Source organism: Thunnus maccoyii, chromosome 15 (genome assembly GCF_910596095.1).
Source record: "Thunnus maccoyii chromosome 15, fThuMac1.1, whole genome shotgun sequence".
Taxonomy (NCBI): Eukaryota; Metazoa; Chordata; class Actinopteri; order Scombriformes; family Scombridae; genus Thunnus; species Thunnus maccoyii.
Window position 1 is genome coordinate 16,702,303 of NC_056547.1, and position 18,648 is coordinate 16,720,950.

General features: G+C 37.6%; 3 protein-coding genes across 3 annotated transcripts; 1 reads left to right on the top strand and 2 right to left on the bottom strand.

Annotated features, from left to right (window-relative positions):
* Window positions 1–27: 27 nt before the first annotated feature.
* Window positions 28–2,747, bottom strand: LOC121913002 (cytochrome b-c1 complex subunit 7). The gene is made up of 4 exons (XM_042435598.1): window positions 2,664–2,747; window positions 1,115–1,183; window positions 731–897; window positions 28–237 (listed from the first exon to the last, which is right to left on the bottom strand). Exons 1-4 carry the CDS (start codon window positions 2,680–2,682, stop codon window positions 160–162), a joined length of 333 nt encoding a protein of 110 aa, XP_042291532.1. The 5' UTR covers window positions 2,683–2,747; the 3' UTR covers window positions 28–159.
* Window positions 2,748–4,297: 1,550 nt separating this feature from the next.
* mterf3 (mitochondrial transcription termination factor 3) lies at window positions 4,298–9,019 on the bottom strand. Its single transcript, XM_042435597.1, has 8 exons — window positions 8,920–9,019; window positions 7,297–7,667; window positions 6,060–6,212; window positions 5,764–5,953; window positions 5,436–5,583; window positions 5,195–5,266; window positions 4,881–5,042; window positions 4,298–4,667 (listed from the first exon to the last, which is right to left on the bottom strand). The coding sequence occupies exons 2-8, from the start codon at window positions 7,658–7,660 to the stop codon at window positions 4,473–4,475; spliced, it is 1,284 nt and encodes a 427-aa protein (XP_042291531.1). The 5' UTR covers window positions 7,661–7,667; window positions 8,920–9,019; the 3' UTR covers window positions 4,298–4,472.
* Window positions 9,020–9,130: 111 nt separating this feature from the next.
* Window positions 9,131–18,332, top strand: ptdss1b (phosphatidylserine synthase 1b). The gene is made up of 13 exons (XM_042435596.1): window positions 9,131–9,553; window positions 9,697–9,788; window positions 10,571–10,615; window positions 10,717–10,841; window positions 11,157–11,315; window positions 12,078–12,229; window positions 13,311–13,452; window positions 13,652–13,764; window positions 14,011–14,076; window positions 15,295–15,394; window positions 16,195–16,254; window positions 16,613–16,691; window positions 16,780–18,332. Exons 1-13 carry the CDS (start codon window positions 9,375–9,377, stop codon window positions 16,875–16,877), a joined length of 1,410 nt encoding a protein of 469 aa, XP_042291530.1. The 5' UTR covers window positions 9,131–9,374; the 3' UTR covers window positions 16,878–18,332.
* Window positions 18,333–18,648: the final 316 nt, after the last annotated feature.

Below are 18,648 nucleotides of genomic sequence, written 5' to 3' on the forward strand. Positions count from 1 at the left end.
CCATCCATTTAAAAAAAGATGCAACACTTCCACTTTTTCCAAAATGTACATTTTTTATTGAGCAGTGTTTCATATAGGTTAGATTTCATTTTAAATACTACACCAAGAATAACCATGAACTGGACCGAAGCGGGAATTAACAGGTTGACTAGGAACTACTTATTTCTTCATCCATTCTTCTTTTTCTTTCCTCTCACGGATCACCTCATCCAGATACGGTGACAGGTAGCTGACATCCTGAAGGTAAAAAAAAAAGGGGTGAAGGACCTATAAGGTTAACATCTCAAATCAATGCAAGTCAATATCAAAACTGAAATTATTCAAAAGCTGTCAAAAAGACAATCTTTGGTGACTTTATAGAAGGAGACTATGAGTATCCAAGATTCTCCGAAACATTCTCCGAATCATTTTTCTCCCAATCTTCCACAACTTTCAGGTTCCCTCTGTCTAAGTGACATTGATCTACTATGGCAACAGTTTCAAAGTTATGATAACTACTCTGATGCAGAGAATTCATTTATTTTTCCATCTAGTTGCAAAATTATAAAGTAGATTAGTTTAAATTAAGCATGTAACGTGAATTTACAATTAAGAGAATACTACTGCTTTGTACCGTATCTACAATTTAAAATAACCTATAGGGGACACGATGCAGAATATTGATCCTTTACACCCCCCCCCACCCCACATGACACTGAACAAAAACTTTCAATCTGAGAATCTGTTGTACCTCCTCATATTTCGTCCACTGGTCTTTAGGGAGGATCTGCTGTTTCATGGAGAGATCCAGGGCTCTCTTCATCCTGAACATCCTTTCATTGTACAGGTTCTCTGGGAGCCTCCTCAGGGCCTCTTTCACATCTGCATCCTCATATACTGTGTCATCTCGCAGTAAACCTGACACAGAATACATACAATGGAAAAATTAGTAAGATGCTAGAGGGACAATACATCTATGATACAATATTGCTCATATTTATTCCATACAGTGATGTTTTCTCCTTATACTGATGTACTGACAGGAATGTTTGACATAAAGTGGGTTTGTATCATATGTTGCATATCTAGGATTTAAATGACATATTTTAACCAGCACATTGCTCTTTAGTCTTACCGATCTTGTTGAAGCCACACATGTTGTAGTACCATTTGCGAACACCAAGCAGGAGCCTGCCTGTCTGCGCTGTGAAAATAAAAAAAACACACAGACTGATCAGTCAAACAGCACAAAGTTGATTAGGCAGGTAGGTTCACAATTTTTCTTAACCTGTTAAACAACATTGTCCCACCTGTGGGACACATTAGCCTCTGTAACTTTGGTTTAGGTTCACTTTTATTCATTTTGACCTTTTGGTTGTAAAATTTAAAGTGTTGCCTTTCAGATGAGGCCATGGTTATGAACAGTAACCTTTTTATTTTGGGTACATTATTTTCAGGCTGATTCACAGAAAACAGGGGTGCCTATTGTGAGGTTAAAACAACAGTCAGGTGCCTATATGAACACTGAGAGAGGTTTTCTTCGCTGTAATCATTCCTCCTGTTCATACTGTCTATTGCAAATTCCCCTTCAAATGCGCTTTCAATATAAGTGATGGGGGGCGAAAATCCAGTGTCCACACAGTCATTTTGCGCAAAAATGCATTTAAAATTGAACTGAAGCTTCTTCTTCTTTTTATTATTATTATTATTATTATTATTATTATTATTATTATTATTATTATTATAAGCTGAGCGAGCTTGGTCTGCCGCGTCCAGTGAGCCCAAAGGAGACCACGGCCTTGCCTGGAGCTGCGCTAGAGAGGAAACATCGAAAGCGGTGCGACAGGACGGGGAAGCGGGGCAAGCACGGAGGAGTGCAAGCTAGGCTAACTGTGAACCCATACTAACAGGCAGTTCCAACAGTTATGTTGACTGACGTTCTCTGGACAGTAAAATGGGTTATATAACTCTCCCATCAGTGCCTGTCACTCGTTGTCATGCAAGAGCTGTCTACATCGACATGAGACATGTAACGTTACTTATCTCTCTAAAAGCTTCATATTAGTTTCAGATAACTTTAGAATACATTTTGCACAGAAGGAGGGCTGTGGATTTCGGTCCCCATCACTTACATTGCAAGTGCATTGGGAAGGGAATTTCTAACGGCCAGTATGAACAGGGGGAATGATTATGGCAAGAAAAAACAATTTCAATGTTCATTTGGGCACCTGACTGTTGTTTTAAGACAGTCTTGAAAAATTGTGAACCCATTCTTTTCGAGCACTTCCTAACCATCTTCCAGCTGATATAAACCAGATTACAGATCCTGTCATGTTGCTGCAGAATCTCAACACTAGCTAAACTACGAGATCAACTTACTGGTTACTGTTCCACCCGTATTATATGAAAAATGAATTAAACCTTAACCCGTCCCTCTATGCGATATTATTTTACCCTGATTAGCACCAGTGGCTAACGCTAACCGACTAGCTCACCGCTAGCATCAGTTAGCACAGGGACACTAGAGGACAAACACAAGTCAAGGCATATTCGGTCGGATAAAATAAACACAACACATCATTATGTGTTACAGTATAAAATACTGTACCAATTGCTAGTATAACACACGGTTTAATGAGTAAATTAAACACAGAAAATTTCACGAAAGAGAGACGTTCACTTACCTGGTGCCCTCGACGCCATGTTTATCACTGTGAACGACCGAAGTGGATTGTGGGTAAGGATAGTGAGGTCATAGGCACTTGCGAAACTTCACATGACGTGTGTCCAAATGATTGTAAAAATAAAAAGGACATTTCGGGAAAACGTAAATATATACATACAACCAAAGCTTTAGAAAAGAAAACTGTAGTAATATTTCAACCTGTTTGTGAATAATAATAATAAAGTTACATAATTCATCATGTGATAAAAAAGAACCAGTTATCTTCATGATCTGACCCGCACTCTGATTTCATGTGTTTACAGTGGAAGGACATCGGTGGTGGAAAGTCACTGAGTACATTTACCCAAGTACTGTACAGTTTTTAGGTACTTGTACTTTGCTTGAGTATTTCCACAGCTTTAGTTACTTTTTAGATGAAGATTTGACACAATGGATAATATAACAAGATTCTGAAATACAACACATTGTTAAAGATGAAACCAGTGGTTTCCAACCTTTTTGGCTTTTGCCGTCGTACAAAAAGCAGTGTGTAGTTGGGGTCACATTTCAGATGTCTATGAGTTATTAACAGCTCCACCAAATAGTGATTTTTCCCTCTAAACTTCTCACGTGGTTTAATTTCAATAAATGTTCAAATGATCCGATATTTCACCAAAAATCAAAGATTAAAGAAAAAGTCCAAAGACTGAGAACAGATTTGTGTATCAGAACTTTGCTTTTTGTTCTTTCCTCTCCCATTAATCATCTCACAACTACTCAGATTTATCTGATGTCCCTTCGGAGGGGCCCGACCCCTAGGTTGGGAACCACTGGACTAAACTTGATAACTGTATATATAGTAGTTGAAACTAGCTCCACCTCCAGCAGCTACAACAGTAACATGCTGCTCTAACACTGATGCTTCAGTACTAATAATCTAATGATCCAAACCACTACTTTTACTGCAATACATTAAGTATAGTTTGCTGCTAATACTTGTGTAATTTTACTTAAGTAGGATTTCTCATGCTTTTACTTGTAATTGAGTATTTTTACATTAATGTATTGGTACTTTTACTTAAAGATCTGAATAATTCTTCTACCACTGAAGCATATCAAAGTTATATATTTCATTAACTGATTAGTATCACTGATGCATTTAAGATGTAAGCAGTATTTTAACGTAGCGGATCGCGTTGAAGTTAATTTCAACTACTCTATTGGGTAGTTGAATCTGAAACTATATTAAAGCTTATCATATTTTTTGTGTTACATCTTAATCTGCAAAGTAACTATAGCTGTCAGATAAAAAAATAAAAGTAAAATCTAAAATGAAGAGAAATAGAAGCACAAAGTAGCATAAAATATAAATACTCAAGCAAAGTAAAAGTACCTCAAAACTGTACTAAAGCACAGCAAGTAAATGTATTTAGTAATATTCCACTGCTGAAAAAGTGAGACAGACAGGGACATCAACACCTTTTTACTATTTAAAATCAACAGTTATTTTTTTTTAATCTATGATTATTTTATACAAAACTCCTCCACTGAAGCAAATGTTTTACAGACACTGGGCTGAACAGTTATTTTCCCACATGTATGTCTCTTTAGATAGACAGTCATGTTCAAATAAGAGCAGTATTTCAGGCAGAAGACGCTGCATTGTGTACATTTATTAAACATCATATTTACAAAGCAAACATTTTATTTCACACTCAGCTGATCTCTATGTTTTAAATACTTTCAGGTCTGCATATATCTAGATTTTATCCTGTGTGCTTGACCACTTGTATTATGTAGTTTCTTTAAAAATATCCCTTATGAAGAATCAAAGTGTCTTTTGGAACAAACAAAAATCTTCCAGTGTGGCCGAAGCCAACTCAGTGCAAAAAGTCTCATCTGGCAAGGACACCAGGCGATCCAGGGAGATGTAGTTGGGTTGATCTGGGTCATACTGATCCTTTCCGAGGTACTGCAGGAACAGGTGGCGCTCTCTCACACGCAAGTACTTCGTATTGAGGACCTATGAGAGGACATCAGATGTTCAAGTTATAATTCTGAATATGGACATGATGAACATGAATTATTTATATTCTCAGACCTCGTTTTTCTTTGAAGGCAAAGGCAAAACTACAGAGTTTAGTCTCAGGAGTAGAACATAATCCATAAAATTCAATACTGGATACTGGATCATTGGGAAAAAAAAAAAAAATCAATAACTAGTACTTCAATCTACCTGTGGGAACTTGGCGATCAGATGGTGAGGCACCTTCATGGTGTTGTGGAGGAAGTCAAATATTTGGGTTAGCTTCCTCTTATTGATGGTCAGCACTTTCGGGACAGAAGTAACTATGTGCTGGATCTCATTTTCCTTAAAGCCGAGCTCTATTTCACACACCTGAGAGGAACACGTTTATATACACACACACACACAGATATACACACACATACATACACAGATATACACAAAAAGGGTAAAAGCATTGAAACACAATATCTCAAGGTTACACAAACATTGGTTGTTAAACATGTCTTTTGTTATTTCATTACCTTCAGATTTTCTTTAACAGGCTCCAAACTGCCACACAGTAATCTGGGTAGACGAGCGATAATGTTCCGGGTCTGGAAAGAAAAAACAATTTAAATTTGATCAACAAATTCTTTTTGTCAAGAAATGATAATACACTGTAATTATACAATGTAGGAAGAGAATCACATATTTTTATGAAGACACCGATATGGCTAAATTTCCCAATAAGACCACTGAAGTACATCAGCTAAAGATGCTTACATTAGAAACACTGAGGCTGAGTTGCTGCTGATAGAAACCAAGTCTGTTGTCGAGCCTCTTCACACTGAAGTTCAGCAGATAAGGAGCTCTGGACACCATGGATGCAACAGTCTCAGAGCTGAACTTTTTTGACTTGAGATAGTTCACCCTTCACAAGCAACGAAACAGAGAGAGAACATGTTTTGATTAATAAATGTAAAACACTGTAAAAACCAGTCTCACAGCAGCTGCAACTAACTGGATGCTGCCCTGTGTCAATATATGGTTACATCATTTTGTGTGACTGGCTGATATAGAGGCTTTTTTTTCTGCGATCAGTTCATGTCACCTGGACTGTAGGTTTTCCAAATTCTCAGTGAGAATGAAGGGGTTGTGTGTGATGATATAAGCAAGGCGAGAGTCCTCCACCCCGATGTCTTTGAGGAACAACAGCCTTGGAGCCACATCTGTATTGAAGTCGAGCCTCAGCAGCATGGAGCCTACATTGGGCCTTTGTTCCAGCTTCCACAGGTTCACACCTGCAATGACAGAGAGGATGAATAAGAACAAAAAACAGATTTGGGTGAAATCAACATTTAAAGATTGTTGTCCTTATCATAATAGTAAAGTCTGCAGTTTAATTACCTAGCTCTACCAGTTTGGTAAGGGTCTCAGACTTGTCCACATAGTCTCTGAGCGAGGTAGAGGCTGGAGGCATGGCAGAAGGAACACATATAGCAACAGCCTCTTCATCGCTGATCTCCTCTAATGCAGAAAGTTCAGCGGCAGCATCCAGATCTGGTAAATGAAGAAAACACAGACGGGACAACTTCCTCAACTACCTCTCAAGGCAAAAATGACATTTAAATTACAGTTGTGCTCATAAGTTTACGTACCCTGGCAGAATTTGTAAGATGTGTACCATTCATAGTGTTTATGGTTGTGACCATAAAGTTCAATTTTGGTCTCATCACTCCAAATGACACTGTTGCAGAGGTTTTGAGGCTTGTCTGAGTGCTCTTTGGCATATTGTAAAGCAGGCTGTTTTGTAGCGTTGACGCAGTAACGTCTTTTTTCTGGCAACTCGACCGCGCAGCCCATTTTTGTTCAAGTACCTCTTTATTGTGCATCTTGAAACAACTACAGCACGTTTTTGCAGAGAAGCCTGTATTTCAGCTGTAGTTGCACGTAGGTTTTTCTTTGCAACCCGAACAATTTTCCTTGTAGTTGTGGCTGAAATCTTTGTTGGTCTACTTGACCATCATTTGGTATCAACAGAATCCCTAATTTTCCATTTCTTTATCAGAGCTTGAAAACTACTGATTAGTATTTTCAAATCTTTGGATATCTTTTTATGTCCTTTTCCTGATTTATAAAGTTCAACTACCTTTTCTTGCAGTTCCTTTGCTTTCTCCATGGCTCAGTCTCCTGTAAAGTCAGAGTAGCCCTTGATGAAATGTGCAGGGTCTCTCAAGAGCTAAGAAACTCATTGATTATTTATACACAGACACTAATTACAATCAAACAAGTCACAGGGGTGGAAACTTATCCTTCATAGCCATTTAAACCTGTGTGTGTCAACTTGTGTGTTTATTATCAGGCCAAATATTCAAGGGTATGTAAACTTTTGATCAGGGCCATTTGGGTGATTTCAGTTATCATTATGATTTAAAAACGGCACACACAATTATGTGAAAATAAATGGCTTCACTTGACCACTATCCCTAAATAAAAGAAAGGTTTTCAGCATGATCAGTCATATTTTCCAAAAAATGGCCAATATTTCACAAATTCTGCCATTGTATGTACACTTTTGAGCACAACTGTATAAATGCTTTTGTGAATGAAAATGTTTTTATGGTCAACAACAGTAAACCAATACCTAATGACATCTGGCTTTCAGTTACTGGTGCAGCATCTCTGATTTGCAGCAGTGGGCTCTTGTATGCCACAACATCAGTTCTTGAGAACTCTTCAGTATTCTCATCTTCCTTGGCTTCAGTTTCCAGATGTTTAACAGTGAAGTCACTGTAATGGCACATCTTTTGTTTCCATATCTGTCTTGCCTGAGTTGTTGTGTGAGTCCCACTGATAAATGAAGATCTATTTAGGATTTTGTTTGGTACCCTTGTGACTGCAGTGCAATGTCGAACTTGAGTGGAATGCTGCCAGGTAAGAGTCGCTGTCTTGGAGGAAAGAAGACTTCTGCATCTCAGACACAGCTGTGCACAGGAAGAAGACGCCATGATGATTCTGTCAAACAAATAGACACAAATTGTTTGAGTGGCATGCCATTTAATGTAGGAATTACTCTGTTATTATTTCCAGCCATGGACAGTCTCCTCTGTCTGACAACATCAATCATCATTTTCTGAAAGCTTGAAAAGATTGAACCAAGAAGTTGTGATATCATAATGCACCTGGACCAGCTGTATTGAGAGCATTTCTTGAAAACTTAAGTAGTAAACTAAAATAGTTTCAAATTTTACATCTAAATTAGATTCAGAATCAGACTCTACTTTTTGGGCAAGTATGTTGATACATACAACTGTATGTAGTAGCTCTTAATATACACAGTGTCAAGAACAAATTTATAGGAGGCTATAAATACAACCATGACATATTTTAAATGAAACATATAGCTTCAATATACATTATTTGCAAGAGCTGGACAACACACAACACACTCTTTACACAGATAGGATTTTTACTGTATACTGTATAGAGCTGCAATGATTAGTCGACTGATTGTTTGGAGCCATTTTTTAAGAAAAAAAAAGTCCAAATTTTCTGATTCCATCTCCTCAAATGTGAATATTTTCCGTTTTTTTAGTCTTCTATGACAGTAAACTGAACAACATCTTTGGGTTGTGGACATCTTGGGCTTTGTTAACTGTGATCCCCATTTTTCACTATTTTCTGACATTTTATAGACCAAGGGACTAACCGATTAATTGAGGAAATAATCGACAGATGAAACAATAATAAAAATAATTGTTAATTGCAGCCCTAATATTGTATATACAGGTCTGTGATTAAGGTGGTGCAAAATATGCTGGAATGAATATTGTATGGATAGTACCGATTTCTCCATATAATGAAATAGTTTTATGTGCATATACTGAGACCACATGAACAGTATACAGTGCACAAGGTCTGTGTTACACTATAATATACAGGCTAGTATAGGCTAATGTACAGTATGGTACAGTAAGTATATTTAGTATTACAGTGTTATTTCACAGAATTTGTTTTTAGACCTTTAATGGCGTTGACAGAAACAAACCAGTATCATCAATATCTACTGATTGGCATTGAAAGAATATACCTTTCCTTTTGCTATTAATTGATCCAGATATGATATAGACTGAACTGAATTGTTGCCCCACCTACAAGATGCATCCTTACATGCTAACAAGCTAGCAGAATAGCACGCCTTTTCCTTGTAAAAACAAACACGAGACGACGCCAGTACGTTATTTTAGATGGTTAACTTTTTACTCACAATTTGTGAATCAAAGTATTTCATCCCCAACGTAGCTCCATACTGAAAATGCTGCTCAATGTCAAAATGTTTTCACGTGCAAGTTAAACGGAAAGACTTCCGGAAGCGTCACAATGGATGTACCAAATACGAGTATTTGTGGGTACCACTGTACGTTTTTAGTATATCTATACGGAAATGCCATTGCAAAAAGATCAAACTATTCAAATAAAAATGACTAGTAAGATAAATTGCTCAAAAAAGGGCACTAAATGTTTCCACTTTGTGTTTGTTGGATGGCACAACACGCATTTTCTCCTTCAAACTCCCCCATTAGCTTCGTAGTATAGTCCGTCTTCAAGGTTTTGCTCCTTGAGGAGCTCTTCTGGCATCATCCTGTCGTACTGCCTTAACTTTAGTTTATAGTTGTTAAAAATACACTAGTAACATTCAGACTGTTGTCCACAACATCCGACATGGCAGCCGCAGCGATACCGCGAGCACCGCGGAAGGATGAAGCCAACTTTAAGCTACATTTCCGAATGATAAACGAGCAACAAGTGGAGGACATCTGCATCGACTCCTTCTACAAGCCACACACCATCTCCCTGCTGACAGCTACTGTGCTCAGCCTGATGTACTTTGCTTTTACCAGGTAAATAACAGCGTCGACTTTCATCCTTTAAGTCAGCACTAATAATGAGTACTCCTAATTAAACCACTCCTAATTGAGTGTGATAAGGTAATACAGTGTTGAAAGTCTTTCCTTTGTTAACATGTGATACTGCGTTGTGACAGGGATGATGAGCAGTCAGACAACAACCTCCGAGTTGGTCTGCTGGTGGTTATTTCCTTCTTCTTGGTCATCAGTGTCCTGGCTTTTCCTAATGGTAAGCAGCTATGTAGCTAATTAAACTCACATTGGCTAAGTCTCTAAGTTGTTTTAGGTTTTTCTCTTTTATTGTCCAGGAAATTAATGGCAACTATTTTGAAAATCGAGAAATCATTAAATAATTCTCCGTTTTCCAGCTTCTCCAATGTGAGGATTTGTTGCTTTTCTTTATCTCATGTCATAGTAAATTAAACATCTTTGTGCTTTGGACTTCTGGATGGACAAAACAAGCAATTTGAAAACATCATCCTGGGCTGTAGGAAATTGTAGGAACCTAAAAAAAATAATCAACTGACAGAGTAAATAATTGGCTGATTAATCAATAAAATAAATGTTTTGTTGTGGCCCAACTTGATTTGTTGACTCAAATATGCACCAGCTTGGGTACTTTCCAGCCAACTGAAAAGAAAAAAATGCCAGTGTAAACATTCGCCTGGTTTCAGTGTGAAAGTTCATTCTTGGAACCAGGAGTCTGACCCAAAAAAAGTCCGATAACTACCTTTTTTCCTCAGAGCTTTCAACCTCATCTCATGGTCCCCCTCCAGCTCAGTTGTCACATATGGAACTTCAGTCACATCATTATAGGTTGTCCTAAAATGTACTACATATCTCCATGACAACTGAGCAAACTCCATCCACCGAGGAAGACCATGAGATGTGGTTGAAAAGCTGAACAAATGCTAGTAATTGGATCATGAGTTTACATTTTTTGTCAAATTTGTCCTGATATCTCTTCTACAAATGGTACAAATAAACTAAAAGTCACTTTTTTTGCATTAGGACCTTTCACCAGGCCACATCCTGCAATTTGGCGAATGGTGTTTGGTGAGTGGTCGCCCACATCCATCAAATCCAGAGTGACATAACCTTTCTGCCTGGATACAGCTTTAATTTTCTTTTTCTTCATCCTGACTCACTTTCTCTAGGTCTCAGTGTAATCTACTTCCTGTTTCTTGTCTTCCTCATCTTCCTCAACTGGGACCAAGTGAAGACACTCATGTACTGGCTAGACCCAAATCTGCGCTATGCCAAACGGGAAGCCGATGTCATGGTATGGATAATTTAGACATTTTAATGTAAATTGGGAAAAAAAGCTCTGATAACAAGTTACAAACGAGGAACCATTGCTTGTACTTGATCTTAAACGCGTTAGACGAAATCCGTTTAAACATGACTGCTCTTAATACAACATTGGCCCAGTTAATAGGCCTTGTAGTTTCTGAGTCCTGATTTATGATGTTTCAGTTTTCAGAATACAGTTAAAGTGAGGGCACTCACAGCCTCTCTTTTCTACCTACAGACATGTTCTTTTTTCTTTTTGGTTGCATTTGTGTTTTTTAGAATTTATTCACCTTTCTCCCCGCAGGAATACGCTGTGAACTGTACTGTGATAACGTGGGAGCGCGTCCTGAGCCACTTCGACATCTTTGCATTCGCTCACTTTGCAGGCTGGGCCATGAAGGCTCTGCTGATCCGCAGCTACGGACTCTGTTGGACCATCAGCATCACATGGGAACTCACTGAGGTAGCGTGCACGTCTTCAAGATGAAGTCAGGCTTCATCTGCCTACATTGAAATATGTGATGTGAATAATGCACAAATGTTTGCAAAAGTCCCAGGACCTAAACAGAAATTCAACCCTCTGTGAGTCTGCAAGTTCATTCAGAAAGTCATTACTTGTAATTTATTCAGGTGGTCCATTCAGGCAACAAGGATTAATTGTTTTGGAGAAATTCATCATAACAAAACAGTATTAGGAGCAGGAGTTTCTGCACATAATGAGAGCTGTTGCCTTGACTGCTGACAATTGTTGACTGTGGAGGGATTAGATTACAGGATTTAGCCTAATACCAGATTTACTCATCCTAGAATCAACTGCGTCATGGATCCTGAGGCCAAACAAGGTACGATAGGCAGAAGTCAGCCAAAAGATCTGCACACTGTACTGATAGCTTCCAGTAAATTGAACTTATCAGAGCAATGTTTTGACATACCGTAACATCATCATTCGTCAGGCGTTACACTCTCTTAAATTAAATTTACTGGCAGCTATTAGAACAATGTACAGATCTGACCTCTGTCGTCATTTTGTTTGTGACACAGCACCTCTAAAAGGTTTTTAAATCTGTGTTTATCTTCAAACAAGGTGCTTGAACCATTCAAATAACAGGCTCAATTTACAATTTGTAGATTTAGTATTTCAGAAATTGATTGAAACAGCCTATGATTTAAATCCCTTAACACATGAATTATTTTTCACTGTCCTTTCTACTTTTTTTTTGCACAGCTGTTTTTCATGCACCTTCTGCCAAACTTTGCGGAGTGCTGGTGGGATCAGGTGATACTGGACATACTGTTGTGTAATGGAGGAGGCATCTGGCTGGGTATGACAGTGTGCCGCTTTTTGGAGATGAGGACCTACCGCTGGGCCAGTATCAAGTCAGTGAAGCTTTTTTTTCTTTTCTGTGTTTTTTCTAATGTTAAATACAGTATCAGTCAAAAGTTTGGACATACTTTCTCATTCAAGTGAATGGGGAAGTGTGTCCAAACTTTTGCAGGTACTGGACATAGTCTCTATAGGGGTGAAAAGAGCTGAAACATATTTAAAGCTATATTTTGGTAATTAGAGGTGTTTTTTAATTTGATACTTTTGGATGCAAAACAGAAAAAAAGATTGTATTGGAAAATTGCTGAGTTTCCTTTTTTTTTTTCTTTCATCCCACTAAAACATGTAAATTGGTTGTGTTTTTATCAACAGTAACAATGACGAAACTACTAAATAAAAGAGGTCTAGTAGAGGTTTATTGAAATAACAGTATGAGGAACATGTCATGTAAGTTTCCCATTAACTTCTGTTGTGCAAATTAAAACAAAATCTAGTTGAACTTTGCCCAAACAACAAGCTTTGAGGCTTTACACACAAATGCCACAAAGCTCTCCTGCTATGTCGACAGTGACCTCGAGAGAGCAATAGGCCTCTTCGTATTTTAGAATTGAACGATAGGTTTGCTTGATGAGCATCACCAGTTTTTCTTTTCTGTCCCATCTATTCACATTTTACTTGAAATCTTATTTTCATTTCTGAATAAATCTCGCTAACACAAATCTTGACAACCTTACTGGCACACTTGTTTGTCTATCAATCCCAAATGAATCAGATTCAATCAACCAGATGTTTTTCACATCAGACAGTTTGACTTGTCATAGCAGGAAAAGCAAAGATGGAACTAATAAACCTTAACGATGGCTCGATTCCAGCAATCAATGCAGTGCAATGTAGCAGGTAATATTGCAATTAGTTACACATGTTTTTGAAGTAAAAGTTTGGCTGTGAAAAGGAACCAAAGGTATATTCAACTTACTTTCTTCACCAAAATTAATCAAATCAGATTAAAACTGATTATAACAGTTTATAACTAACACTATAATTCTGGATAGCTCTATGTTATTGTTTGAAGTGAGGCTGCATATGTATATTTATTTCTGTATAATAAAAGTTACACACATTGTGTCTGTTCAGGGAGATCCACACCACTACAGGGAAGATAAAGCGAGCCGTGCTCCAGTTCACACCAGCCAGTTGGACTTACGTGCGCTGGTTTGACCCAAAGTCTTCTTTCCAGAGGCTGGCAGGCATCTACCTCTTCATGATCCTATGGCAGGTACTGTATACTTTGAAATAATTGTACGACTTTAAAAACCATTTATATATCTGATAAATGATCCTTTTTAATGAATGAATCAATCACATATTCCAGAAAAGCTCTCCTGTTCACTGTCCACATTTCGCAGCAAGTACACAATACATTCACAGAGAAATCCTATTAAATCCTGTCTGTCTTACACTCTTTATCTTTACAGCTGACAGAGTTGAACACATTCTTCCTCAAGCACATCTTCGTCTTCCAGGCCTCTCACCCTCTCAGCTGGTGTCGTATCCTCCTTATCGGAGTCATCACTGCGCCCACTGTGCGGTAAGTTCAACCTTCAAAATGACGTCTTTACCCTCCACCTGTGGGCAACAGGAAATGTGATATTCTGGTTTTAAATACTACCTAAAATCATTAGTTTTTTTTTACATTAACATCTTTAAATTGTTTTTTGAGGATAAAGTGGTGACTGTTCCAGATGCTTTCTGATGTCTGAAGTCTTTGTTGAAATCTTTAGTGTTTGCTTGGTTCTTGACAAGTACAACTTTCCTATTTTCTTTTCTCTTTCAGACAGTACTACGCGTACCTGACAGACACTCAGTGCAAACGAGTTGGCACACAGTGTTGGGTGTTTGGGTAAGTCTCATGTCCTGTCCGTTCATGTTTTTTGCTTGTAAAGAAAGACGTTTGGGATCAACATTAATGATAGTTAAAGCCCTTTTTTTCCTGTTTGACACTCAAAGGAAATAAGGAGTTATTTTAAGGATGACTGTGACATTTTCAATTTTACTGTTTGTTCTTTTCAAGACACTTGCCATATTTGTATTATGTTTTCAACCTGTCAGTTAAATCACGACATTGTTGTAGCAGTGATAGCAATAATCTGGCAAACAAACTGATTGAACTTTGTTAAGTCTTCTTTGATGTTGTCAGCATGCTGTTGACAGTATACCACAGACAATGAAAGGGTTGTTATCCCTGTGTTGAAATCAAACAAATCAGAGTTTCAACTCAGGACTACACCATAAATCAACAGTGTCACATGTACTCATCTATTCCTGTTTGTAGTTGAGATTGATTGGCAGACGAGGGATGTTGTAGATTCAAATACGGCAACTAATCAAAGTTTTCGAACGGTTTCAACTGAACAGACTTCATAGACTTCCCACCAGCGGCAACAGCTCAGCAGGACTGATATTAGCTACAAGCTGTTTTTATTAGCTTGCAGGTTTTGCAGGTCCTGCAAGCTATTTTAGTGTTGCTGACAGATGAATAGGTGAGGTTTTAACAAAGATGTGATAGAAAACAAAAAAATCAGATGTACCTGTTTAAGTTGTTCATTTGTACTTTTTTCAATTTTCATTTAGACTTGGTTTTAGTGTAGCTTTATTTATATTCATCTCTATAACAGTGAAGTTACTAGCCAATTGAAATTCATAACATCCTGAAGTTATTGACCTCATCTCAGACACAAAGCTGCTGATGCCCCCAGTCTGCTCCAGTTTCTATAGCAACCAGACGAGCTCTCTGTCTGCATGAAATACTCAACAGTGAGACTAGTCTCTTGTCCGCGGTTTACCCCTGCAGTGTAACCTTTGAAACTGAAAAAAGTTCCCACTGCAGTCTGGTCAATGAGTATTGAAGAATGTTTGAAAAGCCGGGAAGCAACAAATAAAGCACATGCATGTGGACGTACAGTACAAGCCAGAGGCGTTCTGCATCAGTAGAGAAGCTCCATTGCAATGAGACGCCATTGGCAAAAAGAGGGGGTGTTTTTAAATCCGACAGCCTGTGTTTAAAATTTAATGAGCAATTGTCACATTTATCTAATAGTACTCTTATGTTTCTCTTCAGAGCCATTGCTTTCCTGGAGGCTCTTGCTTGTATGAAATTTGGCCACGATTTGTTTTCCAAGACACAAATTCGCTACGTTCTCCTGTGGCTGCTCTGTCTGGTAAGAAAAGACAAGTGTGTGCGTTTGTTTATACACAAGTAAAGAGTCAGTTAGTCAGTGAACAGGTGCATTTACATTACTTAACTATAGTTATTGTGTAAATAATAAATGCCCATATGTACTTTTTTTTTTTTTTTTGAAAAGGGACATTAACCAATGAAGACTACACAACCACTAAGTATTGAAAATGTGTGGATATCATTAACTCTGCCAGTCATTTCTGATCAGTCTTGACAACATAAACTCACCGACCCGAAAAATAAAGATGCCTGTTCAGTGCTGCCTGGACCATCATCTGCCCTTGTAACAGTTGCTGTGATATCTGGCACAGACCTGTAGCCTGTTGACTATGCTAAATATTTGCCCAGAGTTAACAGGCACATGCTTCTTTTTGCAGATGCTGCTTATGAGTTTGTCCCAATGATATTCATTGTACACCACTGAGTCTTACACCTTTGCAAACCCCAATAACAGTCTTAGAAATGTCCAAGCGCAGTCTTGCAGCAACGATTATAATGCTTGTTTTAAGCAAATGGTAGATCATGTTTCAGGCCAATTCTTGGCAGTCTGTTTACATATGCAGTTTTCTTTTTAGTAATTCTTTAATGTGTCATTTTCGTTTATCACACAATGTATTGTGTTTTATTACGTGTGTGAAAATAAACTAAAACTGACTTGAAAGGTAGGATCTGCTTATTCTGCGGGGCATGATTTCAATTGTTTGGTGTATATTCTGTTATGTCCATGCAGAAATCAGTGTTTAAGTGGACCCATAATTCATTCTGTTTTATCTTCTTTAGGCTCTCATCACACTTCTGTGTTTATATGGGATGGTGTGGTATGAGCAAAAAAAAATGAAGGTAAGATGTTGCGTTGATGCTTTACTGAATACGTCCATGATCTCTTTAAGTGTTAATTGAAGGTAAAATGATCAAAAATGAAAAAAAAGACAGAGCTGTAAATCATGGTTTGCTTCTCAAACTCTCTTGCTGCAGTGTTATAGAGGTATACTTGGAGTGTTTTTAATATGAATATACACCACTGTTACGTGTAGTTACTGGTGTGATGGCGCACACTTACCCAACAATCATAACCAACAATTAGGCTGAGTATGATACGAGGTGAAATACACCTTAAATATTAAACCAAAAGACACATGTGAAACAGTACTTTTGGTTAGATGTTAAGTTACTTACTCTGAGCTTCCTCTGTTTACAGAGCTTTCATGTGCAAAATGAAGACTGTGATGACAGCAGCATCGTCGACTCCGGTGGTTTCATCCCAGATGGTGTTGCAGGTCAGTCCAATAACAGGCACTCTGGTGACAACTCCTCTCTAAACTCAAGCCTAAATGTTTAACAAAGTTATCTGTTTTTCCTCTGTAGCTAAGAGGGATTCCTTGAGAACTTCACAACCTACAAAACGGAGGAAAGCCTCTGGGAAGAACAGATTTGTGAATGGCCATGGAGGAAAAAGACAATAAACAACACAAGAGACTCTGATTATTCCCATCCCAACAACCCAACAGGGGGAATATGCACTAAAACGTATCGAATTGTGGTTAAAAGTTGCATCAGGAGTTTTTTGACCCCTAGAGGGCAGAAGGCAGACTCCTACAGTGACCAGCCTTGATCTATTATGTCAACTTATTAAGTTCATATGGCAAACAGATCAAAGGAAAAACACAAGAATGAGCCGAAAGCCTCAGAAATGTGCAGACTAGGGTGTTGATTCTCTGGAGAATCTGCATTACTACAAACTTTCATATATGACATGAACAAAAGCAATTCTGTCAAAAGATATAGAAATAATATAAAATAGAGGTTATCTAATAACATCTAAAAAGAGAAGTATACACTGGATTTTGAAATACACTATGGCCTTAATTTAGATTGTGAAAACTAGCATGCTGGCCTCAGCATCATCCTTCAACCAACATTTTCTCTCTACCTGTACTGAATGTTGGTGGATGTTTTGCACTATGAGACAGGTAAATATGTTCAGTCAGGGTGTGCAAGTTCTGTGTACTGAGTTTAAAAGCTTTACTAGGAAAACTAACAATCACAATGATTGTTGCGTGAGGCATTTTGTACGTCATTTGAATTGGTGATGGTTGGTTGTCAGCTTTGTTGATGTCATATATTTGTTTTTTTATATCATAATTGCCAAAAGTGACCACATCCCGCACTTTTCTATAATATATAGTACAGTGTAAAGTACTGGTGTACAGGCTTTTGGCATTTTTCAAGAAAGGAGATGATTTTTGTCTTCTTCAAATGAGAAGATCAACCAAGTGTACAGCTACAACTGTAGCCTTTACATGTTATTCTTAGACTTTTAGCTTTCATCTGTGTGATTATTGGAACTGTTCAAATGTATGTTTTAGGGGTTTTTGTTACAATTCTGTGTAGGTATGTGTGTGTGTGTGTGTGTTTGAATTGTAGAGAGAAGTGTATGACTGATGTACCGACAAAGAATACTGTGACATTCAATGCACTACCACTGTGGTGACATTAAATCGCAGAGGATAATCATTGATGTGTTTTTAAAGTGATCTAAATTAATGATGTGAGGCGTTAATATAACACAGTTACTGGTTCAAATTAGTTCTTTTCTTGTAGGTCATAATATTATTAAATGATGCACTATAGTTTCATATTTAGTGTTATGGGGTGTCAATTTCCTATTACCTTGACCAGTGTTTGTAACTTAATGTCTGTTTATTACATTTGTATTGACATTATTTGAATGTAACTGGCTTTAGCACCATCCTGCCTCAGTGATTCCAGTCTTCATGTGTCAAACTGACTACACTGTATTTAATATTAGATGTTTAAAATCTATAAATTGTAATATGCTACTTAATATCACTGATGTTTGATTTTATATGGGTGGGTTTGCTTGTTTTGTACACATAATTAAACGACCACATTTCTTACATTTGTTTTTCATGGATTGATCACTTCATTTCCTTGAGAGTTATCAGCAGGTATTTCAACTGCTTCTGTCATAAATAATGCAACTGACTCACTTTAATACTAGCATCTTGATTTCTTTTTCATGCCTATAGAGCAATAACTTACAACAAACTATTTCTGCATTGATCTAAAAACTGTTTGATGTAATTTTTGTCAAAGTGTGATATAATACTGCAGATGTTACCTCACATCACATTTGTTGTACAATTATTAGATTTCCTGTTAATATGTACAACAGACTTCAGAATGACATGATTCAGGTTTACAAATCACACT